At 36.6% G+C, this 27,887-nt stretch overlaps 1 protein-coding gene across 1 annotated transcript; it reads right to left on the bottom strand.

The window, feature by feature from the left end:
* Positions 1-152: 152 nt before the first annotated feature.
* Positions 153-27,655, bottom strand: prkcg (protein kinase C, gamma). The gene is made up of 16 exons (XM_056269933.1): positions 27,344-27,655; positions 24,624-24,655; positions 20,841-20,923; positions 18,139-18,250; positions 16,944-17,072; positions 14,606-14,762; positions 14,250-14,451; positions 12,522-12,701; positions 9,061-9,234; positions 5,390-5,481; positions 5,159-5,221; positions 4,925-5,063; positions 3,026-3,106; positions 2,817-2,924; positions 2,492-2,632; positions 153-1,069 (listed from the first exon to the last, which is right to left on the bottom strand). Exons 1-16 carry the CDS (start codon positions 27,571-27,573, stop codon positions 908-910), a joined length of 2,085 nt encoding a protein of 694 aa, XP_056125908.1. The 5' UTR covers positions 27,574-27,655; the 3' UTR covers positions 153-907.
* Between the last annotated feature and the right edge of the window lie 232 nt (positions 27,656-27,887).

Genomic DNA, 27,887 nt, shown 5'->3' with positions numbered 1-27,887 from the left:
TTTAACATGTTCGTAGAAAATTTCTATTATTTATTCTGAATAAACATTAACATGTATACTTTATAATACACTGCACATATTTTATATAGATATGCATATAGATATATGGAATAAATCATAAATATCTAAATTAGCATTTTTTCATAAAGTCATGGATCCCGATAACTTATTTTTGCATAATACTTAGATGATGCAAACATTTATAATCGGTCTCATATTTGGACTGAATTCTGATGCATCTACATATACAGTATGCTCTAACATTCATGTCACAAACAAGTAGTATATATGCTGAAGCATTAATCATTTTTTTGCATCTAGTTGTCATGTGTGTGCCTTCTAAATCATATTACTGAGCTTCTATACCAGTTGTCTGATGCTAAAAGGATGACCAGTGTTTGCTCACCTGTCTACACTTATTTGGTTAACTAAACCAAACCAGAGCGAACAGGATCTCACACAAAGACTGAGTTTGATCTGAGATGAAATAATCAGCTTGAAGTGAACTTTAAAACATGGGGGCAATCATGTTCATGCTGGTTTCTATGGTGCAGTCAGTTACAATTAGGTCATGGCAACTACTAGCATCCAAAAGGATATCCAATAAGATCCTATTGTCCAATGAGATAATGGCATGAATGCATGACCCTTAAATAATTCAGACTAATACTCTCAGAGTGGACTGGCTAAATATTATTAATGCTTATTTTTTTACTGTAAAGATCATTTAAATCATTGTGGTGTTGTTTTAGAAGGAGATGTTTGGTCTAATTGAGACAGACTCCTATTGTAAGCAAGCTAAAGCCAGATTACACAATGTTTTTTTTTTTGGTCACTGTAGTTTAAATCATGAACAGGAGCAGAATAAAAGTCACAAGATGGTTGATGAGGATCGATCAAGGTTTTCTCAGACAGCTGTGAGGGGTGAGGGGGGAAATTCCGGGTTCATGTAGGAGAAGCCTTGGAATTCCTCTTGAGTTATGGCAGCGAGAACATCCGGGTCAGAGGGCGTGAGGGCAGAGGGGGCGGATGTGAAAAACTTATCAAAGTTTTCTCCTTTTTTGCCTCCCTGTGAGAATGGCACACACACACAAAAATCAGTTGGGTTAAGTTTATATCTATTAAATATCAAGCAGACTGAGGGGATGCTCTTGATGATGGTCTAGCGCTGTGAACTCAGAGCACACCCACTTACATACATTCACACAGCATAATAATAATTGCATAGATTAGCATGAGTAATATGGGCAAAGAGCTACAGGCAATAGGGGTCAGGCTTATTTTGCTTCTGCAATCTTCATAAGAAAAAATAACACTAGTAAATATGAAAGCACACATTCACAGATGCATGCTGAAAAAAATAAGGAAGAGCAGGCAGAGCACATTAATAAATACCCAGTTATATGGTTACTGGTTTAAAATAGCCAAAAGAAACTGGCACACATACGCATACTGTACAACGTTTATCTCCCTAAGAAAACGAGGACATAGCACAACATCTATTGTTTCTTATAATTAATGAATTATAATTAATAGTTCAGTCATAGTTACTAAACAAGCAAATTCTATACCATAAATTTTTTTTTGTTAAAAAACTATATAAATGTATATAATACACAACTATAAATATATAAAATGTACATATTTCATATAATAATTTATATAATTCTAACTATGTATATATATTTATGTATTTATTTATTAATTTAGCAAACACTTATCCAAAGCGACTTACAACTGAGGATTATATATCAAATAATTTATTATTAAAATTCTACCACTAAAGATAAAATTTGCAGTAAAAAAATTATAGATATATACAATTTTGGTTGATACCAATAACCGATAATTCTTTATATTTGAAAGCCGATAACCGATATATTGGCAGATAAATCTAAATCCAATTTTTTATATAATTTTTGAGAGCCTGATTAAAAAAAAAAAAAAAGTCTCACCATTAAAAGCCATGTCCCAAGCATAAAATTATAATGTTCTCATTATAATTTTGTGTAGCCTGCCCTATATGACAGACTTGCACTAAAAATTTTTGTGTGATTTGAAGGGATTTTTGAAGTGATTTCAATCATATTTCAGGCTATTCAAAACCATCATTGCAAACAGTGCGCATCTGAGGTGTCTCAGCTGAAGGAAATTATCCATTATTTATCGGCTTTAAAATATCGGCCAAATTCTTTAATTAGGCCGATAACGATAGCATTAAAAATTAACATGTATCGGACGATACCGATGTGGTGGCCGATATATCATGCATCCCTACTATATATATATATATATATATATATATATCCATCCTTCCATTTATTTCTGTATGAATAAATCCCCATAAATATAAATACCGTTTTGATAACCTTAGATAATGAAAATAGAAAATGAGCCCATGTACACATTTGTTTTTCTAACATGATGGGGAGTTTTGTGGGGTAAACCTGACCCACACACAGAGACAAGTGGTGTGATAAGTGATACTGACACTTCTGGGTTTGAAGGGAGGCTGTATCTCCAGTCTCTCCAGCCGATCCCAGTCTATCCAGCGGAAAAAAGGATGCTCCCGCAGCTCTCTCTCTGCATCCTCTCCTCCACCCAAACGCTTAACAGGGTTCTTGGTGAGGAGCTGGGGGAGAAACAGATGGAGAAAGAAAGAAATACAGAAAGGATGGAATTACGCTTGTTGTCTAATTTAAGTCACGGTTTTCGGAGGTAATGTTAGTATTAAAGATGGGATAGATTGCTCTGCGCATGCACTGTGATCCAAGTATATGTAGGCAACAGTGATGAAAGAACAGGAAGTAGATTACCCCTTTGCAGATGGCCACAGCCTCCCGAGAGAGACTCTTAGGATATGAAACGCTCTGTTCCATGATGGACTGAAACAGCTCCTCCTCATCTATGCCATCAAAAGGAGGCTGATGAAAAGAGCGAGACAGAGGGAGAGGGTGCCTGGGATGAAGATCTATTGAGAAAAGGACTAAATTAAAGCTCAAGGAAGAAGAGGATGAACAATTACCTGCCCAGCCAGCATCTCATAAAGGAGGACTCCATATGACCACCAGTCCACTGCTTTACCATACGGCTGATACGCCACAATCTGAAAACAATACAGATCTATTGTAAAGGGCTTTTTTAGTCTAGATTTATTCAAATGATAATTAAGAATGCCTTTTGAATTCCAGCTGAATTCTTTCATTTGTACTGAGGTAGCAAACAGGATGTAGAATTCTCATAAAATGAGATAGTGTAGTATGAATTGCCAACATGCTTTCTTGTACAAATTATATGTGGAATTTCTAAAAACATTAGATATTAAAATGTGATAACATTTATATTCATATTACATTTTCATATTTATATAAAATATGTAATATCATTAAAATGTGTCATTTATTTAATTGAATAAAATGAAATTACACTACTATTCAAATGTTGGGGTTAATAAAAAATTTTTTTTTGGAAAGAAATTAAAAAATGTATTCAGTAAGGATGGATTAAATTGATCAAAAGTGATGGTAAAGACATTTATAATGTTATATAAAAGATGTATATTTCAAATAAATGCTGTTTTGAATGTTCCATTCATCCAAGAAACCTGAAAAAAAAATGCATCACGGTTTCCGCAAAAATATTAAGCAGCACATCTTCAACATTGATAATAAGAAATTTTCTTGAGCAGTAAATCAGTTTATTAGAATGATTTCTGAAGGATCATGCGACACTGAAGACTGGAGTAATGATGCTGAAAATTCAGCTTTGCCATCACAGAAATAAATTAGATTTTAAAACACACTAAAATAGAAATGTTTTTTTTGAAATCGTAATAATATTTCACAATACTATTTTTTCCCCTGTATTTTTGATCAAATTAATGCGTTGATGGGCCTTCTTTCAAAAACATTTAAAAATCTTAACAACCCCAAACTTTTGAATGGCAGTGTAGGTATTTTATTATTTCGTAATATTAATTTTAATATTACATAATGAATAAATGATACTTCACAGAATACTCTTTAAAATGGAGACAAACAACATAAAGCATGATGACAAGATGAAAACCTTAAGTTGAGCACTAGGTATGATCTGGTCGGTTTGTTCTTGTCCATTTTGTTCCTCCGTTGTCTGATTGTGTTGAATTTTCTTGAATTGCAATTCAGTTAATTCCACTTCCCATCATTACAATTCAAATTCAACACCCTGTGGAACGTAACCAATTCAAATCACATTCCAACTGAAAGAGAGCCAAAACATAAATTCAAAATTTTGCCCATCCCTGCTAAATGCTTCATAATTTCATAATGTTATATTCTCAAAATCAGAAATATACCCCTTGCAGAGTTGCTATTACAGGCCTCTCAATGTGCAGATAAGCTCATAAAAATCATATTAAAGATAATTACACAATAAATATGCTAGTATCTCTGTGTCAGCCGTGAGTGTGTGTCACAGCGTGAGAAAGAGAGATTAATTTCCTTGCCTGCAGGGACACATATTGCATCTTTTCAAAATGACATGGACACAAAGATCAATAGCTTTTTCTTTTTTCCCCCCTTTTTTTACATAACGTGATCAATGTGAGCCAGTTTAACTGCTGGGTTAATACAGTACTGACGCATATTGTGCTTCGGTAGACCCACATTCGCACGTATCGCCTTTACATCACACAGCAAAACACAAACACTGACGATTTAGCACATACATCACTCGAGTGGGATGTCCATCATGTCGCAGTGTAGTAAACACCGCAGTGAGCCAAAATGAAATCACACACAGACTCGCACAAGCACATACAGGCAGACATGTGCTGACTGCGCATATCCACTGAGTGTTAATGTAAACACAGAGCCAAGGTCATGAAGAAGAGAAGATGAATCAGACAGGAGGAGAAGAAGGATGGAGACAGAGAAAGGGAAACCTCAGGTGCGATGTAATCGGGTGTGCCACAGAAGGTGCGAGTGGTGTCCCCTGCCATCATGCCTTCCCTACACATCCCAAAGTCTGCTATCTTTGTGTGTCCTTCACTGTCCAGCAGGACATTGTCCAGCTTTAGATCTCTGCGGATCAGAGAGAGAAAGAGAAAGCGAGAGAATATTAAATGACTGTAACATATGGTGTGCTTGCGTAAGGAGATGCCCATCGTGTCTTGTACCTGTATATGATTCCTTTGTTGTGCAGGAAGAACAGACCCAACGCTATCTCAGCTGCATAGAACCTGCCAACATCAAGATCTCTCATTAACTCCATTAAACACACATGCTGCCACTGCAGGGCAGAATGACAGAACAGGTGGATTTAGAGACAGAAGAAAGGGGGTACAACAACTGAGAAAAAGCAAGCAGGATTAAGACGAAAGGTTGAAGAAGAGAAGTGCTGAACTCACGCTGCGTGTGGTTCTTTAAACTTGCCAACAATTTGGATGTGAAACATAAGATCACCTCCATTCACATACTCCATGACGTAATACAGACGATCCTACAGCAAAAAAAAAAAAAAACCCGGATAAGCAACTTCAGATTATTAATAGGAACTAAAAATAAAACGTCAATCAATTCAATTGTTCTCATGCTATATAAGTAAATAATACAGGAAATGCCACAGCAGATTAGCAATCAGTCAAATCGAAAGATAGATGTTCATAAATACATGAATACAAACACAATTAAGACCTTGTGATCACACAATGGAAAATATAATAATTTAGAGAAATTACATTTCAAATAAAGCATGGGCAAAGTGTCAAAATTTAAGTATCTAGTAAAAAATGCATAGTTTTTAAATTTAGTTGAAAGTAAAGGGTTAGTTCACCCAATGTTTTTTTGGCCTTCAAAATCTATGGTACCATTCACTCCCATTATAAAGCTCGGAAGAGCCAGGATATTTCTTAATATAACTCTGATTGTGTTTGGCTAAAAGAAGAAAGTCATATACAGCTAGGATGGCTTGAGGGTGAGTAAATTATGGGATGATTTTAAGAGAGCTAATGAAAGGCTAATGAAATTGTCTATTGAAACCAGAGTGATTATATATACCACATGCAGCACAACTGTTTTCAACATTGATAATAATACGAAATATTTCTTGAGCAGCAAATAACCGACACTGAAGACTGGAGTATTGATGCTGAAAATTCAGCTTTGCCGTCACAGGAATATATTACATTTAAAAATATATTAAAATGGAGAACACTTATATTAAATTATAACACTATTTCACAATATTACGCTGTAAAAAGAGATACATTGAATTCACTTAAAAAAAAATGCCTTAAAATCATTAAGTAAATAAACTTCATGCTATTTGAAAAATGTAAGTTATGTGAACTTGACAATTCCACATAACTATTATAACAATTAGCATTAAGTTTATTTACTTTATAATTTTAATGCAACAGGTTCTCTCACTTTTTACTGTACAGTTTTACTGTATTGTTGATCAAATAAATGCAGCCTTGGTGAGCCAGCTGACTTTATCTGACTACAGCATCTGGAGTTTGTAGGATTTGAACTTCTGATCAGTGGGATGCTGCATTTTTCCACTGGGCAACTGATTGCTTTGACTATTTCTCTATTTCATGTACTTGATACAACGAGACACAGTTTAAATACACAAAAGAGGTCATTACTAAACACAGTCTCATTGAGTGTTTGTTACAAATTCAATCGACGGGGGAAAAAAAAAATCAAGATCATTTACCAAGAGTAATTCAAACCTTCACAAACCATTAAAGCCAGACATAAACACACACACACACACTCCTCTTTTTCTCTCTTTCAGTACAGCAGCTGCCAATGTATTTCATTAGGCTGATTGCCACTTTGCAAAACGTGTCTGCTGAAAGAGGTCAGACAATTAGCACTACCAAAAGTCATTTTTCAAAGCAAAATGAGGCAACTAACATTGTAAAAAGGCCCTCCAGATTCATTAGTTAGAAAAATGATTTATCGTGTCAAAGTGAATCGTGGAAAAATGATCAATGAATCACCTTTTATGATGGAAATTTTTCTAGGTTGCCAGTTTAGGACTCACATGACAGCATTCCAAGAATATAATTAATACATTGTCAGTACATTTGTTCATCCATTGTTCATGCTGATGTTTTATAAACACTGTTAGTCAAAATTGTAACAACAATCTGTTCTTGTTACTCCTCTCCCTCTCAGGACTGCTAACAGCCTTGTTCAGGGCAAATTAATTAATATTTCGGTGCCTATCTAGGCCAATGTAAACAACCATCTAATGAGGTAAAAGAAGAATAGTAACAACGATGCTTTAATTTTTACTATGATTGAACAGCTTTAGTCCATAGCTAACACATCAGTAGAGGTGCGATAAAAAAAATCCATTAAAAAGTACTTTTGAAAAATACAACAGTTACAGTTGTTATGCAAATTATTTATTAAAAAAAAGTAATTAGTTAGACATTAGTTATCTAAATCTACTGTTGACATAAAACTGTATTGTATGTCTTTCGTTTATTTTCAGCTTAATCTAGCATTATTAAGACATTAGCAAGAGTCAATTACAGTAATTATTAAACAGACATATTTTGTGGTGACTACTTAAAGCTGCAGTCCGCAGTTTTTCCTCTTTGTCGCCATCTCTGTTCGAAATCTGCAATTGCAGTCATTCGCGGAATTATCAACTTTACGTGAGTTGTAGTTCGACACCGCTCAGCGCGGATGAACACATTGAGGAGATTGTGCGGCTGTCAGTCACCGCGCCGGTGTGGATACTGGCATTCGGAATCACAGATTATTCTTTTTGGAAGTATGACCAACATAAGAATTTTCACCGGAAAATGTCATCTGAACTAGTAAGTAACATCCACTTTTGTTCTGGTTCTGACATTGCAGTAAATCGCGCTGATTAAATCTAAAAATCGCTTATCATCACGCAAAACCGTGCAAATTATACTTTGTTCTCAACTTGTTAATGTTAACAGCGTCAGCATTGCGTGACTACATGTAATGTCCTTCCGATATTATCCTTGTTTTCGCATGGGTCCGGTTGCGGTCTCTTTTTCTGTAAGTTAGCCACTCCGAAGTCCGAACGAAGTCTTTTGCATTTTACAGCGGGTGAATCTGTTGTCACTGGTGATTGTCGTTTGAACCTTTCTGGATCCGCCATTAAATTGATAAGTTTAATTATATCAAGTGCTGTGAGAAAAGGCTATAAATCTCCACCTCCAACATCCTCACACGCAATATAGCCTACTAGCCGAGACTCCTTCTTTATGTGTATAGATGTGACGTAATGACTCAAAGACATGCTCGAATCTCCCGCGGAAATCCACCAGTACCACTGGAATTAAAAACATTATTACAAGCTTACCGTTTTGAATCGAGCTACAGCAAGCAGATAGCGTTGAACACTGGCTGGTTATGTATTTTCTCAAATATGTATTTTGGATCATTTTTAACCCAAAAAAAGCTACGGACTGCAGCTTTAACAACAATTTACTGCTGAAGCCACCACCATTTTGAATGTTTTCGCATGATGTTGCAGTTTACAAGTTGTAATTAGGAGCTTTATAAGGATGTGAGCATTTTTTGCAAGTCAGAATCTCTTATTTACGCTAATTCCAAAATGCGATGAACGTCATGCTTTGCTTTATCTTGGAAACTCCCCTGTTATTAGACACTTTCACCCCCTGAATGGCATCAGTACCTAAAAACATCAGTGGTGCATCCACTCCACTAGGTGTCAGTATATATCAACCAGCACAAAACAAACAAAAAATTACTGCATTCATCGTTACAAGTAGCCAGTCGTTGCCCTGGGAGGCCACATGTGGACATGAAGGACCCACAAAATGTCAGTACTCATGTTCTAACTGTGCAAGGCCAAAAAAGTGATTTAAAAATCCCCCTGAAGGTGAAGAGCACATCTGTTCCATCACTAAGGGGCGAATGACATTTCAGCCCATGTATATTTCATAATTTACAAATGTGCATAGCATATGCATGTGTAAACCTCATTTTCAGGCTCCCACTTTCTTTAAATCATTAACCATTCACATACGCTCTCACACACGACGATGAGCACACCGACCTCAGTCTGAAAGGCGCAGTAGAGGGCGGTCAGAAAGTGAGGTCGCCCCGCGAGGCCCAGCACTCTTCTCTCCACCATGGCGCTTTCCGTGTCCTCATCCTGAAACAGTACATCTTTCTTCAACACCTTCACCGCAAACAAGCGCTCGCTGCCCCTCTCCTCTGCCAACAGGACCTGCGGGATGACAAGGAAACCTCACGTTAACATTTCTTCAACATTAATAATTAAGAGTTCATCATCTTCTGCACACACTCCTCCAACAGCAACTCAATTGGGCAAACACAAAATGACTGAAGAAAACAGCATTCAAAGTGAGTTTAACATGCATAAGGGAACATAACCTCAAATAAAAAAAAGAGAACATAAATTTCTTCATTTCATTTACTCGTATGATCCTGTGCTCTTCATGTCTTTTTTCCCCTGCTTTGTGTCATTTTTCTATCTCTGGGTCCCAGGCCTTTCCTCTGCGCTTTTCTTTAATCTCTTCCTTCGTTTCTATCCTTTCTTCAGCGCGGTTCTGCGCCCTGGAGGATGTGCTGTCTACTGAGTATAACCCTGGCCTCTTATATAACCAAATATCTTGTGAGCACACACACACACACCAGAAACACACGTACACACACAACATTTACTCTAAAATTATTTGATATAAATGAGCATCACCACAAGGGCAAACAAACATTTCTCCACACGCTCAAACAAACGAGTGTAAAAAGCACACACACACACACACACACACACACACACACACACACACACACACACACACACACACACACACACACACACACACACACACACACACACACACACACACACACACACACACACACACACACACACACACACACGTCATTCTTCCTCAGGGATCAAACAGCTCAGAGTCCTTCACTTGTATGCTGTTCTCTGACCCACGACAACAGAATTTAGATTCAGAGGAACAGCGCTGTGCTTGACCAAAACCAGGCATTGGCTCTGAAATATTCCAACATCCCCTGGGCTGCTTGTGGACACACAACCCCACCAGGTCTTTCTTACATGTATCACAGATCGCGCTTTAGTTAGCACTTAACGTGATTGGCCGAACACAGAAATGACCATGTGGCTAAGTATCTCCAGGTTTTTTGAGGTGTATGAGGTACAAATCTCACTGGGCCTTGAGTCAGAGCTTCTGCTTCCTCGAGGAAGAGAGGCAGAGGCACAGCTGCAAATTTTAGATAGGGAAATCAGCCCCCTCCTCTTGCAGCTGGGACCAGAAAAGCTAGCGTTTCCCCTTCTGCCTGAATTAGCAGCAGCAGCTCAGGAACGAATGAGACAAGGGCCTAAATCAGTTCCAAGGACGCTGTACCCTTCGCACTCCTTATTGCATCTACAGGGAACATAGAAGTAGACGTGTTTGTTGATGGGTGAGGGTAGCCTGACTTTCGGCATAAAAATCTGGTCTGCTTTGCAGCCAATTCTGTCCCAAAACCACCTACTTAGACTTAAGCCCAAAGTATACTTCAGTTTTGACACAAATGCTAGTATATGTGAATAGCTGAACGCATAGCCTTTCAAAGTATATGGCATTTGGAACACATGTGCGCTAGAAAGTTTCATCCAGTGTTTGCACTATTTCCTCTCCAGAAGTTATAAGTGATAAAAATGTCTTTGTACTCATTTAAACTAGAGTTGCTGGTATCTCTTAATTGCCTCTCACAAGCTCTTGTCAATGCAGCTGTCTATTGTGGTTGCTGTCTCCAGTAGTTTGTGATTGTTGTTGCTCTGTCTCCTCCATTTCCTTTTTTTAACAATGTTGAAAATGCCCAGTGTTGCCACCTTGAGGACAAACTAATTAGCGCAAAAACATTCAAGCTGCATGTGCAAATTGAGCATGCCGGGTATTCGCAATTAGAAAAATCTGTCTGTGTGCTTACTATGCTGATGATGAAATTTGCATCAAGCGCACTACAAGCATACCTTAGCGTACATAGAAAAACTTAAGTATACATCAGCTTTGACGCGAACCCGAACGCATAGCCTGTACTTCAGTGCACACTGTTTGAGTTCAGCCCTGTTTTTGTGTCCGTGTACAACAGCACATGTGGAAGTGATTTGAGAGCTTTTAAAGAAGGGGCCACAATGCATCTATCCAGGGGCGCTCACACTACAATTTTCATTCCATTGACCTGCATGGAAATAACGCACGTGAATGTGGGAAACCGGAAATGCAAACTCATGCGAAGTAGTTTCGGATTCCGCTGTGTTCCAAAAGTTCAAGTTTGGTGAACTCTGACCTGCAAATTCGTATTACGTGAAGATATGTGACCAACAGAACACTGTCAGAGAAAATGTCCAAAAAAGGCACCTTTAGAGGTACAGCAGCTTGCCACTGGGGCAGTACCCATAAAAGGACAACTTTGTACCTTATCTACCCATAAAAGGTGCATTTTAGTACCTTATAGAATTATGTACCCTTGAGCTACTACTAAGAACTTTTACAAGTAAATAAGAAACAAAGATGTCCTTTGAAGGGCCCTACCCCAGTCACAAGCTCTTGTACCCCTAAAGGTGTAATTATTGCACATTTTTTCTGAGAGAAGATCAATTGAATAAAAATAAAATAAAAATGTTTGCAGTAAAGTGGAGTCGATTGTATATTGTTTATATTTTGGATTCATTATTATTCATTATATGTTGAATTAAGGTTTTTAAAAAAGATGTCGCAGAGTGTGATGTCATATCATGACCATTGCAATATCTGTAGTAGTATCTGTAGAAGTTACGGGTAACATTACAAGTAGCATGAGTTACATAATCAGATTACTTTTTTCAAGTAACGAGTAAAGTTCTACAACAAAATATCTGAATTACTTTTTCAAATAAGTAGTGCAAGTTTTCCCATTATTGACTGACACACCTCTCCTGTCCTGTTGTTGAGAGAAATCAGGAGTTAGGTGCAGTGGCAGGGGTGTAACTTTCCCTAACACTGAGTGTGACTGCAGCTTTACGTTCAAAGCGGTATACTTTGAAATGCCTGGGCATGGAACGTGGCAAAATTTATTTTATCTGAGCCTTAAGAAAAATCTGACTGTGTGCGTACAGTACACACGTACTATGCTGATGATTATTCATTTTTTCAACTCAGTACCTTGTAAACATATTTTATTTACAGATGAACCAATAAATAAATAAAACTCTGTCATTACTCTTGAAAGTTGCATAAAGCAACCCGAACAGACTGAAACTTGTTGATTACAGTCAGCGCTTGTCGTTTTGGTGTTCAACATGCATCAGACAGTCAGTGAAGCGAGTGGGCGGTTCGTGGGAGTGTTGTCTGAGTCTACAGAGTTTGGTTGAACGAAATACATCTATTTTTTACACATCCAAAAAATGTGGTGTAGTGGCAACATGCACTGTTCATTTTACATAATAGCAAAATCCTGGCACATTTTCATTGTGACACCGCTAATTTCAAGCACCTTGCCAAAACTCCCTTTGCCCAGAACCATGAGGAAGTTGAAATCGTGCAGTCCGATTTGGCCATTGCCCGTGTGCAGTACAGTGGGAGTCGGGCTTAGAGCGGGTGGGGTCACAGAAGGAACAGGTGTTATGTTAACATGAGGAGGAGGAATAGAGGGTTCGATAGCAGCCTCTGGTACCTTCAGAAAAGAGAAACACAGGATGAGAGAAAGAAAGAGAGAAACATAATAGTTTGTTTCAATATAGACATACACTGCCCTCTTGTGGATGTGTTATGAAAGTGACAATTATGGTGCTCACTGAAGACTTGGAGATGGTGGTTAGACGACATCTAGAACATGTTTTGCTGCAACGTTGAGTGTGCAGTGTTTGAGCATGTGGCTATTTGACTCAAAAAGAACATTCGATTTTAGATGAATGTGTTTATTTGTGGAGCTGTGCTGGCCCCAGGCATCTATCAGCGCTCTCTCTGCTGAATATTGCATGTTTATACTTGTATTTAAAGTGATTCAAAATACACCTATTACAGGAATAATCTTCCCTAGAGCAAACTGGAGTAAAGTGCTTTGCTCAAGGGCACAAAAATGATGCTTCCTGGATAGTCACTTGAAGGTTTGAGTCAACAACTTTTCAATTGTCATCCCACAACTTTAGTACTTAAAGCTTTCTGCGGATTTTCTGCGAAATCCATCGGATGTGACGTGCATGCGCGGTCCCGAGCCTCTCTCCTTTTTATATACAGTCTATGCGACAGCACTGCAGCGAACGACATGGAGTCTGATAACACCCAAAAACTCCTGCCTCCAGCACAACACAGACTCCAACATAAACTCCACATAAATATAAAAAACAAAACAAAAATGTATCTGCTGAAGCTCGTCAGGCCAAACGTGAATCGGATCGACTTAGGACGAAAACACGGATCAACATCGGCAGAGCGTTTGAATTATGGAGAGACCTCCGCTATTTTTATTGTGATAAATTGCAAGTTTTCAGGTATGCTGAAATAAATAATGGTAAACTGTAATGAAATAGCAAGGTAAACTACAACATACATGAGACATGAAATGAATACAAAAGACTGTTCCAGGATAACAAAAAGTAGGTGCTTTAGGATGTAACTTTTATTTTATGTACACTCATCCCAATACTATCATATTGTTTATAATACACATTTCCAGACACGTTCAGTACAGTAATGTTACTTCCTACGATCTTACTGTTACACTGAAATTGTTCAGTCTAGTCACTAACTGTTTTCGTTCTCATATTATACATTCATCTATGTTGACATTGCGCTGCCTGATTGTGAAAGATACACGAATAGTTAGTGAAATGCCTTATGCTAACACCACATGCCGGCTAAATGCAGTCAATGTAACGTTATCATGGTACGAGCATGGAGCATTAGTTCAACGTCAAGCTGATAAAAGTAGCCTATTATTGTAACGTTGCAGTGGGAGTTTACATGAGTTTCCAGCATGTTGTGTGATGCTTTCTCCGGTGTATTGAAAGTCTCAGAGTGGCCGGTACCATGAGTGCTCGCTCTTGTGTTCGAGCACGCACAAGAGCACGAGGGCTCTTGTAAAAATTGGTTGCAATCTGAAACAACACCGATAGAGGCCGCTAAAAAATACATATAGCACCTTTAATTTAAAAATGAGCTGTATAGGTGGTCAGACCATAAATGTGACAATTCACACACACACACACACTATTGAGAGTACCTGCAGGTCTGGGTCGGGTACAGGGATGTTATAATACTCTCCCTCATCCTGGTTGAGAAGTTTGAACCAGCCGCTGACGGAACGTCTGAATATCTCAGTAACACCAAACGACAGAGCGCCCATGAAGTCATTCCTTGAGGTCCGGTCCCAGTCCCAGACCTCTACAGACAAACGCCTGTCCCACTGCCTCCCACGCACTGAACTACACTCAGACAGAAGGAAAGAGAGAGATAGCCTAGCATCCACTCAGAAGACTTAGCAACAGCATAGCAGCACCTTGGCAACCACCCACAATACCCTCATGGCAACGACTTCAGCATCGTACACACATACAAACAAATGAAATAAACACTCACAAGGTGAAGCTCTCGTTCCAGATGGGGTTGAGTGTAGAACGGATAGTTTTGGTTTTCTGTTTGCTCTGGCTCTTTGGATCAGGAATGAGTTTGAGCTTCACATAAGGGTCCGACAGGCCGTTAGGGTCCATGGGTATCAGGTTATGTGCCTCATGCACTAAAGCGTAGAATTCATATTGAGAACTAAGCATGTGTTTATACATAACAGTATTTGCATGAATTATCTTATGCAATAGAACAAAACAAAACGAATGTACATGCAGATGTGCACTGTAAAAAAATTGTTGTTTTAACTTAAAAAGTAAGTGTTTGTTCTGCCTTAAAATTTTGAGTTTAGTCAACTCAAATATCCAAGTTTCACTTAGTATAATGTCACATTTCAAGTTGACTAAACGTAAAATTTGAAGGCAGCAAAAATACTTTAAAATACCTTCAGATTTTTCAACAGTATGCCTTGTACACACGTGTTCACTTCAGTTGTATTATTAAATTGACCTGCCAGAATGACATGACAGCAGTGCACTTTTAAATGCTCACATTCTCTGTAGAGCATTAGTAGTCTTCTCACTACTCATTAGACTCTCTATGGTGGTGCTGATGTAAGAGCCACAGGCTTAGTTAAGTTTACACAGTGCAGCTAATGCAATGTAATACAGCAGATTGTGTGTGTATAATTAGCTTTTTCCTCGTGTACTGATGATGCTGTATGCACACATTTCCCTCTGCTGGAGGAAAGCTGAGCTGTGCCACACGGCTCATAATGCATCTCCAGTGTGCTTTCTTAAACAGCAGATTCTCTCTGTGAGCAAAGGAGTAATTCTTCATTGGGGTATAAATACAGCAGGAGCACCTTAATAAACATTACGTACACTTTCCATTAATAAGGGATACAACAAGGACAGCAGCCATTATTCATTTTCTAAGGGGTTTGAAATTTTTGCAATCCTGTTACCAAAACTTGGGCCCATGTATAAACCTACATATTTCTTTTACATAGCAATTTTAAAGTAATACATAAAGTAGTAATACAATTTTGATACACTTTATTAATATAAAGCTAATACAATAAAAGGTACAATATACAGTTACTGAGCTACATATATATGTATCTTAAATTAATCTGTCACTCAGAAGGTGTTATATAGGGATACGTTTATGAATATCTATACAAGTTTTTTTCAAGTTTCTTTTTTTCCCTGTATTTGGGGAACAGGGTTGGATGATTGCGCTTGACAAAAGCAATCAAATGTGATCCTGGATCACAAAACCAGTCACAAGCCGCACGGGTATATTTGTGGCAATAGCCAACAATACATTGTATGGGTCAAAATGATCGATTTTTCTTTTATGGCAAAAATCATTAGGCTATTAATAAAGATCATGTTCAATGAAGATATTAATTTGTACTACCGTAAATAGATAAAACATTTATTTTTGTAAGTGAATGCAGCACAATCACGAACATAAATGAACAACTGTAAAGGCGATTTTCCCAATGTTTCGATTTTTTGCACCCTCGGGTTCCAGGTTTTCTTATTGTTCTATCCTAACAAACCATACATCAATGAAAAGCTCATTTATTCAGCTTTCAGATGATGTATAAATATCAAATTTCAAAAAATTTACCCATGTGACCGGTTTTGTAGTCCAGGGTCATATATATATTTCCCATAATGCAGAAGAGTCCAAATTATGTTACTTATAGGGCGTCAAAATTTTGAAGAATGTTACTTTTTTTTTGTAATAGGATAAATCATGCAGTGACATGGTTGCATGCTTTTTTGGTCATTAAAATGAGTTAATATCAAGCAGTTTTTTTTTGCAAAAACAAATTGAATATTAATTAGATGGATTGTATCAACATCATGACATTGTTGTATCAATTTTGTTGGATACAGTCAAGAAAGTCAAGACCTCATATGTGGGACAGCACACAAATAAAAACATGTAATAACATAACATGTTATAATAATAATAATGTAAATAATACTGTAATAACATAACTTAATGTTAAGTAAGTTTACACAAAAAAGTCATGGGACACTAAAGTGTAGAGCATCCATGAATGAGCTTTTTGAGAAGTTTTATAGTGTTCAACAGTTTTAAAACTCACGTGTGCCCGGTTTCACAGAAAAGGCTTAAGCTAGTCTCGAACTAAAATGCATGTTTGAGCTGTTTTAACTGAAAGATACTTGCACTGGCATTTCTTAAAATATGTCAGTGCCATTGTTTTGTCTCAAGATGCACACCAGTAATGTTTTTCTAAGGCAAGTTTACTTAAATGTCCTAATTTAACCAAGTCTGTGAAACCAGGCCATGTAGTTACAGGTATGTTCACCTGTGACATATAGGTCTTCCTTCTCTCCACGCACGGTGAGACGAATCCGTCCCCTTTTCTCAGTGTGGTCCTGTCCGCACAAGCTGGGGACGCTGCTCTCACAACGCTTGTGTACATTAATGTCACAACCTCTCTCACACAGACACACAAACAGACAAATAACACAAAAGACAGCAAGAAAGAGTGATGTACTTAGAGTCTCCCGTCTGTCCAAAAACAATAATTATAAAGTCCAAATCTAATATAAACAGTGTAATTGTTAACGGCCATTGTCATACGTTGTACATTATGAGACAACATGCTGAAACAGCAAGTGCTGTCAGCTGCAACAGCCTGCTTTATTATTCTCTAAAAGTGTATCATGTCATGCAAATTATATTAGATGACATGTTTATTACATGGATTAAGTGATAGTTAAAGGGAATTAATTCAATCTGATATACAGTATGAGATATCTATTAAAAGCCTGAAAAACATCACTCTACAGACAGTACTACAATTACATATAATTACAGAAATTATGTTCATTTAATAACAGTGATCTTGATAATTATGATATGCTAATCTTAGAATTGATACAGTTTAATCAGGATAAAATTATCATTATTTAAAAATTATATGAATGTTGTTCTTCATGTAGAATTTGAGCAAGAAATGACCATGGACTTAATTCATCAAAAGTTAGTATAATATTTACTGTAATTGGTAAAAAAAAAATAAAAAAAAAAATTACAATTTACAATCATTTATATATCCTTGCATGGCTGGCAGGATTACGCTGTAAACCCTAAAATGTATATGCACAAAGGATTTGAGTAAATTAAATTTCACCCAATCCCTCAAAAACTTAGTGAATGAACTATATAATAATAAAATATAATATAATATAATATAATATAATATAATATAATATAATATAATATAATATAATATAATATAATATAATATAATTAAGTGACACTTAAAAGTAACACTTTTATTTGCAAGGCTCCTTTTCAATTAAAAACTATATTTTAATATTGCCTAAATATTTTAAGCATTGCGGAGATTGGGCAGGGGACTTTTTCATTTATATTATATTATAATAATTATTATAAGCATGAGAAACAACATGTGCATATACATATATATATATATATATATATATATAGAGAGAGAGAGAGAGAGAGAGAGAGAGAGAGAGAGAGACACTCACTGGCACATTTCATGCCCTGATGTATGAGGCCGTAGAGCAGAGACCCACAGTGATCACAGAAGGTAGGACTGGAGTATGTCTGTACTTTAAACTTGTGCTTGCTCTTGAGATCCTGGAGAGAGGGACAGAGAAAAACATTGTCCTCACTTCATTATTTAATTGCTTATTCCGTTGGCAAAAGCACTTTGATGCGTTTTCATATTTAAAAAAGAGGGGCACCATGCACACCCAGTTCTTGGAAATGGTTGACCATGAGAGAAAGAAAAAGAGATTTAAATTATGTGTCTGATAAGAAGCCCTCTCATACTGTTCTTTGCTCTATAAATAGGACATGCTCTATAAATAGGACAAGCGTTATGCACAAACAAACACAGATACTCTACTTTCCCTCTGGTTCTCTCTCTCTCTCTCTTTAAAGGTCCAGAGGAAAGGCTTCATTTTGAAGTGACTTTTTCACTGGGAGCCAATTAGCCAGGGCTATTTTGAGGATGAATGGTGGATGAATATGAGTTCTGCTCAGCTGTGAAAACTGAATCCTCCTAAATGCCTAAACCCCCTCCACCCCACCCTCATTTCCCTCTCTCTTCCTCATTCCCACTCTCTGCATGCTGCCCACTCCTTTTCTTCATCCTCTGACACTTCTCTCCCTCTCTTGTCAGTCTGCCTCATCCGCCTTTCACACAGGCATCATTGTCTACCCTTCCTTATGGCCTAGTTGCACACAAGCACTCCTACTTTACCTCATTTTACAACCATTCTATTTAGCAGCTTTTGAAAAAATCTCATAAAAAAGTTGCAACTATGCTCCTGAGGAAGACATGATAAAATAAATACCGTAGATTTGATCCAAAACCCAGTGAGATGCCTCACTGCCAACATAGGCAGATGCCTTTTAAAACAGTGTCCCCAACCTTCATGGAAGACGAGATTCAGAGCGCTCGACATGCCACACAAACATTGCTTCACACACTCAGTTTGTATCGATTTCAGTAGAGTTTGACGTTAGCATGTTGCTAAGCTAACAGTGTGACTCTAATAACCATTTTTCATTACATTGAACTATTTTTATCAACACTTTATGGCATTGAATGAAATATATAGGTTTGCAATCAACATTTATCTCACTTTGTCCACCATTTATTTTTTTCAATGTGCTTTTGGCAACGACTTAAACACAAATGATACATTTGAGCAACAGACTCCCATAGACTTAATATATCCATCAATATAATATCAATACAAAATAATATCAAACAATATAATATCCATCTATCCATTCTCCAAACCGCTTCTCCTGTCTAATGTAATGTAATATAATACGTATAATATTATAAATTATTAAGTAAAAACAACACTATTTTATTTTTTTATAAGTACTTATTAGTTCTTGTAAGTATTTGTAAGTTCTTTTTTAATATCAATTTTACTTGCAAAAATTGCAAACGATTATAATTATTATCATTAAGCATTATATTGTTATATTATATTGTATTGTTTTTTGATTAGATTATGCCCTGATATATATATATATATATATATATATATATATATATACACATTTTTCCTGTAATTAGTAGCAATTAATCGCACCTTTTTATGAAAGAAGGCCAGTATCACCGATACACATTTTCTTCTCAATTTTAGCCATTAATTATAGCCATTTAGAATTACAGTATAATTGCTATCAATTTTTACATTTATTAGGCTTTAAAAAAAAAAAAAACTTTTAATTTAAGTGAACTTAAAACAATCTTCACACAAACACATTATAATAAATGTTACATTTACCTGTGCCCTTTAATATATCAGGGTTCAGTTCAATTTTTTCTATTGGCTCAGTCAGACCAGTTCAGATTTTTACTTGCCCTGTCAAAATGCACAAAAAGTGATTGTTTTCATTGTTTTTGACGAGAAAAAAACCAATGCTGCATTAATTGCGCTAAATATTTTTTAACAAATTAAACTAAAAAAATAACTGCGTTAATTCTGACAGCATTTTTTACTACACAAATAAATTTGTATTTGGAGGCAGCAAAATTGAGCTGTTTCACTTTTGAAACAATCTTTGGAAGAGGCCCATGATGCCTTTGATGAAAAGAGCTGCCTACGTAGGCGGTTAACTAGCATTTGGAACAGAGGTAGTGTGTTACAACATAGCCCCTTCCTGGTTTTTCTCTTTCACACATATTCTCACACTCACTCTGTACTGTACGAGCGTGAGTAGCAGTGTAACACCATCATTTCACCTCCCCTGCATGTTTTATCATACCGTAGCACGAATATGAGAGAGTAAGAGAGAGAGGAAATTGATATTCGTTTTCCTATAAAGCCTCCTCTTTTAAAGAAGGTATGCAAGCGAGAGCAATAAAAGGCTTGTCAGGAAAAGGAATAAAATATGTGTGTGATGGTGAGATCTACTTCCACATTGGCTTACTCAGCCAAAAAATAAATGGCTTGCCATGCAAAAATGAAGAGGAGAGAGACAGATGGGGTACGGATGATACAGTAGAATAAAAGATGAACTGCGGTGATCATAGCAGAAAATCAAGCATGAAAAGGAGAGTTATACGATGATCAAGCAAAAGAAATATGAAAAGTGATAGGACAAAAACAACAACAACTAAAATAATCCTAATGGTAAGAGGATCACATACACATACTGTACAAGTTAACAGAGAAAGACACAGACGGAACATACATACCTCTGCTTTGGGAGTGGTGATGGCTCCAGGACAAGTAAAAGTGACGAACTCATGGCAGCGTTTGTGCACCACAAAACTGCAGACTAAAAAAAACGCATCGCAGTAAAGCATAATGGTAAAACATTTAAAATGGTAGAAAATTTTGTTAATATTCCCTATTTTAGGGGCTATAAAAGATCATTAATAGATGAATTAATTAATGTATAATGAGTACACTTAATAGATTTAATAAACAATTTTTCATAATTTAATCAAAAACATTAAATGTCATAATTCATGATATACACTACCGTTCAAAGTTTGGGGTCAGTAAGATATTTTAAAATGTTTGCTTGTTGTTACCAAATTATTTGATCAAAAATACAGTATATTATTACAATTTAAAATAACGCTTTCATATTTTATTAAATTTTAAAATGCAATTTATTCCTTTGATGGCAGAGCCGGTTTTTTTCAACAGTCTCCAGGAATTCAGTCTTCAATGTCACATGATTCTTAATATTACTCAAAAAAATGAACTAGGAAGGTTGTGCACTTTACATAATATATTTATATTTAGTTTACTTATAATAATTGTGTTTTTTGACTTGAAATATTTTTTTCTAGTAAGGTCCACGTAATTATGTCTCAACTTAACAGTACAAAATCCTATTGCGTTGCCTAAACACAAACCATTTATGTTAAGTGAAAAATTCTTGCATCCAGAGGGTGGCAGTATAGTGCGAGCCAACTGCCATTTTGCCCGAACTTAATTTGATTGTGTTCAATCTGCTTAAATATATGTAACATTTAAGTTTACTTAATCCACTTGTGTTGGATTACATGATTGATTTGTGTTGCATTAACTAAAACTGGGCGGTGCTTGTTAGTGCCCAGCATGCTTTGCATATGGTTGAATTAAGAGAGAATAAATGTTAAAATTAAGTGTTATTTTATGTTTTTTTGAGAAAATGATAAAAGGGGAAGACTGGATAGTGTGTAATTGTGTTTAATGTTCAATTACATTTGAATTATTAGCACCATTTAAATTACAGTGGGTTACCATTGTGGAGAAGAGTGGAGCATTTTGTTTGGCTGTGGACTGAATTATTTATTTCAACTGTTTGGTTGACTGAGCATGTTAATCTTAGCATTTAAGATGCTAATATGTGCTACTGCTAGCAAATAGCTAGCTATAGTCTAACAATTTAATTATGTGTTACTAAAATAAATGAAATATTAATAAATGAATGAATATAAAAAATACCCGAATCATGTCAGGAAGCCTTTAAAAAATCACTTTGAGACTACTTTAATAGGGTTGCTTAAAATGACTTCATTCCATGATGTTGAAGTTACATGAACAAATTATGTTGAAGTTAAATGAACAAATTATGTTGAAGTTACATAACAAATTATGTTTGTTTAACATAACCTAGTTATGTGGAACCTGTTGACGAAATAAAATTAAGTAAAGCCAACATATCATTTTTTTGAGTGTATACATTTTTTAATCAGAAATGTTTTATAAATGTCTTTGTCACTTTTGATCAATTTAAAGCTTCCTTGCTGAAAATAATAAATATATATATATATATATACTGTATATACAGTGGGGAGAACAAGTATTTGATACACTGCCGATTTTGCAGGTTTTCCCACTTACAAAGCATGTAGAAGTCTGTAATTTATAGGTACTCTTCAACTGTTAGTGACGGAATCTAAAACAAAAATCCAGAAAATCACATTGTATGATTTTTAAGTAATTCATTTGCATTTTATTGCATGACATACTGTAAGTATTTGATACATCAGAAAATCAGACCTTAATATTTGGTACAGAAACCTTTGTTTGCAATTACAGAGATCATACGTTTCCTGTAGTTCTTTTCCAGGTTTGCACACACTGCAGGAGGGATTTTGGCCCACTCCTCCATACAGACCTTTTCCAGATCCTTCAGGTTTCGGGGCTGTCGCTGGGCAATACGGACTTTCAGCTCCCTCCAAAGATTTTCTACTGGGTTCAGGTCTGGAGACTGGCTAGGCCACTCCAGGACCTTGAGATGCTTCTTACGGAGCCACTCCTTAGTTGCCCTGGCTGTGTGTTTCGGGTCATTGTCATGCTGGAAGACCCAGCCACGACCCATCTTCAATGCTCTTACTGAGGGAAGGAGGTTGTTGGTCAAGATCTCGCGATACATGGCCCCATCCATCCTCTCCTCAATATGGTGGAGTCGTCCTGTCCCCTTTGCAGAAAAGCATCCCCAAAGAATGATGTTTCCACCTCCATGCTTCACAGTTGAGATGGTGTTCTTGGGGTTGTACTCATCCTTCTTCTTCCTCCAAACACGGCGAGTGTAGTTTAAACCAAAAAGCTCTATTTTTGTCTCATTAGACCACATGACCTTCTCCCATTCCTCCCCTGGATCATCCAGATGGTCATTGGCAAACTTCAGACGGGCCTGGACATGCGCTGGCTTGAGCAGGGGGACCTTGCGTGCGCTGCAGGATTTTAATCCATGATGGCGTAGTGTGTTACTAATGGTTTTCTTTGAGACTGTGGTCCCAGCTTCAGGTCATTGACCAGGTCCTGCCGTGTAGTTCTGGGCTGATCCCTCACCTTCCTCATGATCATTAATGCCCCACGAGGTGAGATCTTGCATGGAGCCCCAGACCGAGAGAGATTGACCGTCATCTTGAACTTGTTCCATTTTCTAATGATTGCGCCAACTGTTGTTGCCTTCTCACCAAGCTGCTTGCCTATTGTCCTGTAGCCCATCCCAGCCTTGTGCAGGTCTACAATTTTATCTGATGTCCTTACACAGCTCTCTGGTCTTGGCCATTGTGGAGAGGTTGGAGTCTGTTTGATTGAGTGTGTGGACAGGTGTCTTTTATACAGGTAACGGGTTCAAACAGGTGCAGTTAATACAGGTAATGAGTGGAGAACAGGAGGGCTTCTTAAAGAGAAACTAACAGGTCTGTGAGAGCTGGAATTCTTACTGGTTGGTAGGTGATCAAATACTTATGTCATGCAATAAAATGCAAATGAATTACTTAAAAACCATACAATGTGATTTTCTGGATTTTTGTTTTAGATTCCGTCACTCACAGTTGAAGAGTACCTATGATAAAAATTACAGACTTCTACATGATTTGTAAGTGGGAAAATCGGCAGTGTATCAAATACTTGTTCTCCCCACTGTATATATCAATTTTTAATTTTTTTTAAAGAATCCAAACACAAAACTTTTGAATGCCATGATGCAGCAAAAATATACTGTTAAAGTGAGATTAAATGGAGGGAGTACGTCATTTAGCTACAGGTCTTTGCTACATTGCTTTTTTTTTTGCCCTATTTATACAGGACAGTGCAGACAGCAGACAGGAAGCAAAGTGGGGAAAAGAGAGATAGATGGATCAGAAAGGACCACAAGCTGGGACTTGATCTCAGGCCAAAAAATAGCTTTGCTCAGACTTTGCTGTCTCAGCTTACTCATTGTCAAATATGAGTTGCTTCAGCAAACCACTTTTCAATCTTCACATGGACCCCATAGACATTGAGGGGGACATGGAATAGGCCTACAATTTACGTTAGGTCCCCTTCAGTATGGAATATTTGGTCACATCCTTGGACCTGGGATGCTCATTCACAGCAATGTATGATATCGAGTAATGCAATTAATTCAGAAATAGGCTAGGTGACTTTGATGATAGGAAGCCCCAGATAGAATCAGTTATTTAGCATTTTCTACACTCATTTTGTTTTTGGTTGAGTACAGGTGTGGAATGAATTTCAATCCTTACCTTGACACTGGAATCCTTGCTTTCCAATTCCCCTGTAAAACATAAACAACAACTCACATAATGCTGTCTAATTATATTGTATGTTAATGCATTGATTTGTGAGAAAGAGCAGATCTTACAGAGCTGGAGTGTGTGTGTGTGTGTGTCTCCGCACAGAGGGCAAACAGAAGACATAAGCTGCTAAGGCCGTGACAGATAAGGTAATTTCAAGAAATCCTCATCCGACGGGCAATTTAAGTGCTCTTCAGTTCACCATAATAACAGGTTGCTCTGCTCATGATATCTTTGCTATGCAAAACACAACTTAGCATAAATCCCTAAAGTACTAAAATAAGATACTTTGACACTCAACACTTTGGGCATGATATGCTCTCAAAATGCATCTGAGAGTATCTACGACTCTTTAAGAGCGTCCTTCAGACCAGTCGACAGGGTTTGAGAGATGTGAGCCATCAACATCAACATATACTCAGAAATATAGGATGAGACAAGACAAGGGCAAAGAGAACCAAGTTAATAGAATTCAATAGTAATTTATGTACTGTATAGGGTTTGTTTAGTACATTCAGTTGCAGTAGTCACCTCAATGTCAAAATAAATATATAAATAGACCCAAATTCACCCTTCACTCACAAAAATACTTAGACCTAAATTTAAGATGTATTTGAATTGCAAATAAAATTTCCATCCATTTGGAATACACAGTTTTAACATAAACAGACTAATAAACTTAATATGACATTTGGCAGTCATTTCATAAACGGAACAGTTAAGATTTATGTAATGTACAAATGAACGGAATGAGTTTTAAAAACATAATAACCAGGTACAATTTAATTTGTTTCATTCTCATAATTTTAACTAATTGATAATTGCTTGTTCCTAAGCTAGCCATATTTTAACAATGTTTATTATTTTTAACTGAATACATTTGATTGTTTTACAAATTTACAGATTTATGCTGATTCCTAAGCAATTTGAACAAATAGGTGCAAAAAGTTAGTAATAAACTACTGTATGCTACGATTTTCTTTTTTTTAGTGCAGAAATGTACCCGCTTTTTTATGGATGACTATCAAATATGCACCACATTAAGTTTATTAGTTTATGTTAAAACCGTGTAATCCAAATGAATAAAAACTTTATATGCAATTCAAATAACATAAATCTTATATTTAGGCCAAAATATTTTTTGAGCAAATAAAACAAAAATACTATAATAATAATAAAAATTATATAAACAATATACATATAATAATTAAAAAAATCCTCCAGTGTATTAATAATAATAATAATAATAATACATTTTCTTTAGATGTTGCAGTTGCATGTAATGCTTGTAATGGTAAAAATCGGACTTCTTATATTAAATTCAATGACTTTCTCCCTGTAAATGTGTTGATGGTATCGTACCGTTGGCATACAGTATATATTGCAGAATAGACTTGCAGTAGTTTAAGCTAAGGAAAATTAAAAAAGCTAAAATAAAATATATACAAAAGAAATTTCCCTAGTCTCCCCTACTATACTATTCTTTGGAAATTCTGTACTCCAACAGACATAACAATAAAATTTCAATGAACTGAAATGAAAGGACAGGACAGACAGAGAAACAGATGCATCTATCAGAAGCTATTTGAGTTGTACTAATGAACATGAGGCACAGAATATGAGTGGGTAATGCATGGGCCATATGGCCGGCCACAGTTCCATGCGGGTTCTGTGAAGCTTGTGGTTAAATGGCAGCTCAAACAGAGAGGACTGCATAATTTAAGAAGCCCCTCAGGGCATGAGTTTTATGAGGCATGGAGGAAACTGTGAACAAGCACGGTCATGTAACACACGTGTGGGACAGTGTTTTTTCTGCCCTCTCTTGTGTGTGTCATCGAAAGCGTACTGAAAATATTAACCAAGTTCTTTTGTCTTGTTTTCCAGGGGAGAAAAAAAAGAGGAATATTTATAGATAAATTAACTAATTACACAACTAACACCATAGTATGTTGAATTAGGTTTGTTTTTCTTACCATTTTTTGGTTTCAAGCATAAACCTCATTAATGTTTTATTACATATAAGCTTAAAACTTGCAATTCATGCATGGTCATACAAAAAGTATGTTTAATTGCAAGATTGTACATACACTACTGTTCAAAAGATTGGAGTCAGTAAGATTTTTTTTTTTAAGAAATTAATATTTGCATGCGTTGAATGATGCATTGAATTAAAAGTGACATATATTTTTTTACAATGTAAAAGTCTTAACTATTTCAAATAAATGCTGATATTTTGAACTTTCTAATCAAAGAATGCTGAAAACATATTACAGTTTCCCCAAAAAATATTAAGCAGCACAACTGTTTTCAATGGAACACTGAAGATTGGAGTAATTTGCCAATACATTACATTTTAAAACATATTAAAACAGAAAACACAGTTTTCTCCACAGTTAGACACAGCTAACTGTATTCGAATAGCATGTAAGAGCTAATAGAGGCTTCATATCATAACAATTCAGTATGAACTATAAAGTCAGAGGCCAGTACAGCATTGAGAGTGAGTTATGATATGAATCAGGATATGGGCATTACGTTTTAGGATTAAATCAATACATAAATGCAGTGCTGTGTAAAGGTTAAGGTAAAAGTATCGGTTTACAGCATAATAATGTTACGAGTTCAGTAGAGTTACTGAAGTGGCCAGCAGTGTTAAAGGTGTGAAGTACCAGATGAAGTCAGTGCAGTGGCTGCAGAAAGTGGGCTGCTTGAAGAATCGGGCAGTGAACTGGTGGTCCTTCACTTCAATGATCCTCTTGTGTTTGAGAGCTCCCTTCCTCTGGAAGACTGGCAGCCTGGGGGGAGGAGACAGAGGAGAGGGGAGCGGAGAGGAGGATGGAGATGGGGAGGACAGGGCCAGGGGAGACAGAGATGGAGATGGAGAGACCGGGGCAGACATGCTACCAGTTGGACAGAGCAAGACACAGAGAACAAAGACTGGGATAGGGATGGATGGTTTATGCAACCAAGGGGTAGGAGAATAAATAAGAAGAAAAACGTCTGGTAGAACACAGATCAGGCATAAGAGGTTACATGGAACGTAGAGGAATGAATTCAATAGGATGTGATGGCAGTTCGGTTTGTGATGTTGAGGAAATGAAAGGAAGAGATTCCCAGGAGAAGGAAAGGGAGGGTGAGAAACAGAGTAAAATAGAGGTTAATACACACTCCAAGAGAAACTTCCACTGGGACTTCAAAACGCATAGCGATTAG

The sequence above is a fragment of the Rhinichthys klamathensis genome, unplaced genomic scaffold (genome assembly GCF_029890125.1).
Source record: "Rhinichthys klamathensis goyatoka isolate OS25496 unplaced genomic scaffold, OSU_Roscu_1.1 h1tg000295l_1, whole genome shotgun sequence".
Lineage (NCBI taxonomy): Eukaryota > Metazoa > Chordata > Actinopteri > Cypriniformes > Leuciscidae > Rhinichthys > Rhinichthys klamathensis.
Note: the sequence above shows the minus strand (reverse complement) of the source record. Positions and strands in the feature narration are given on the sequence as shown.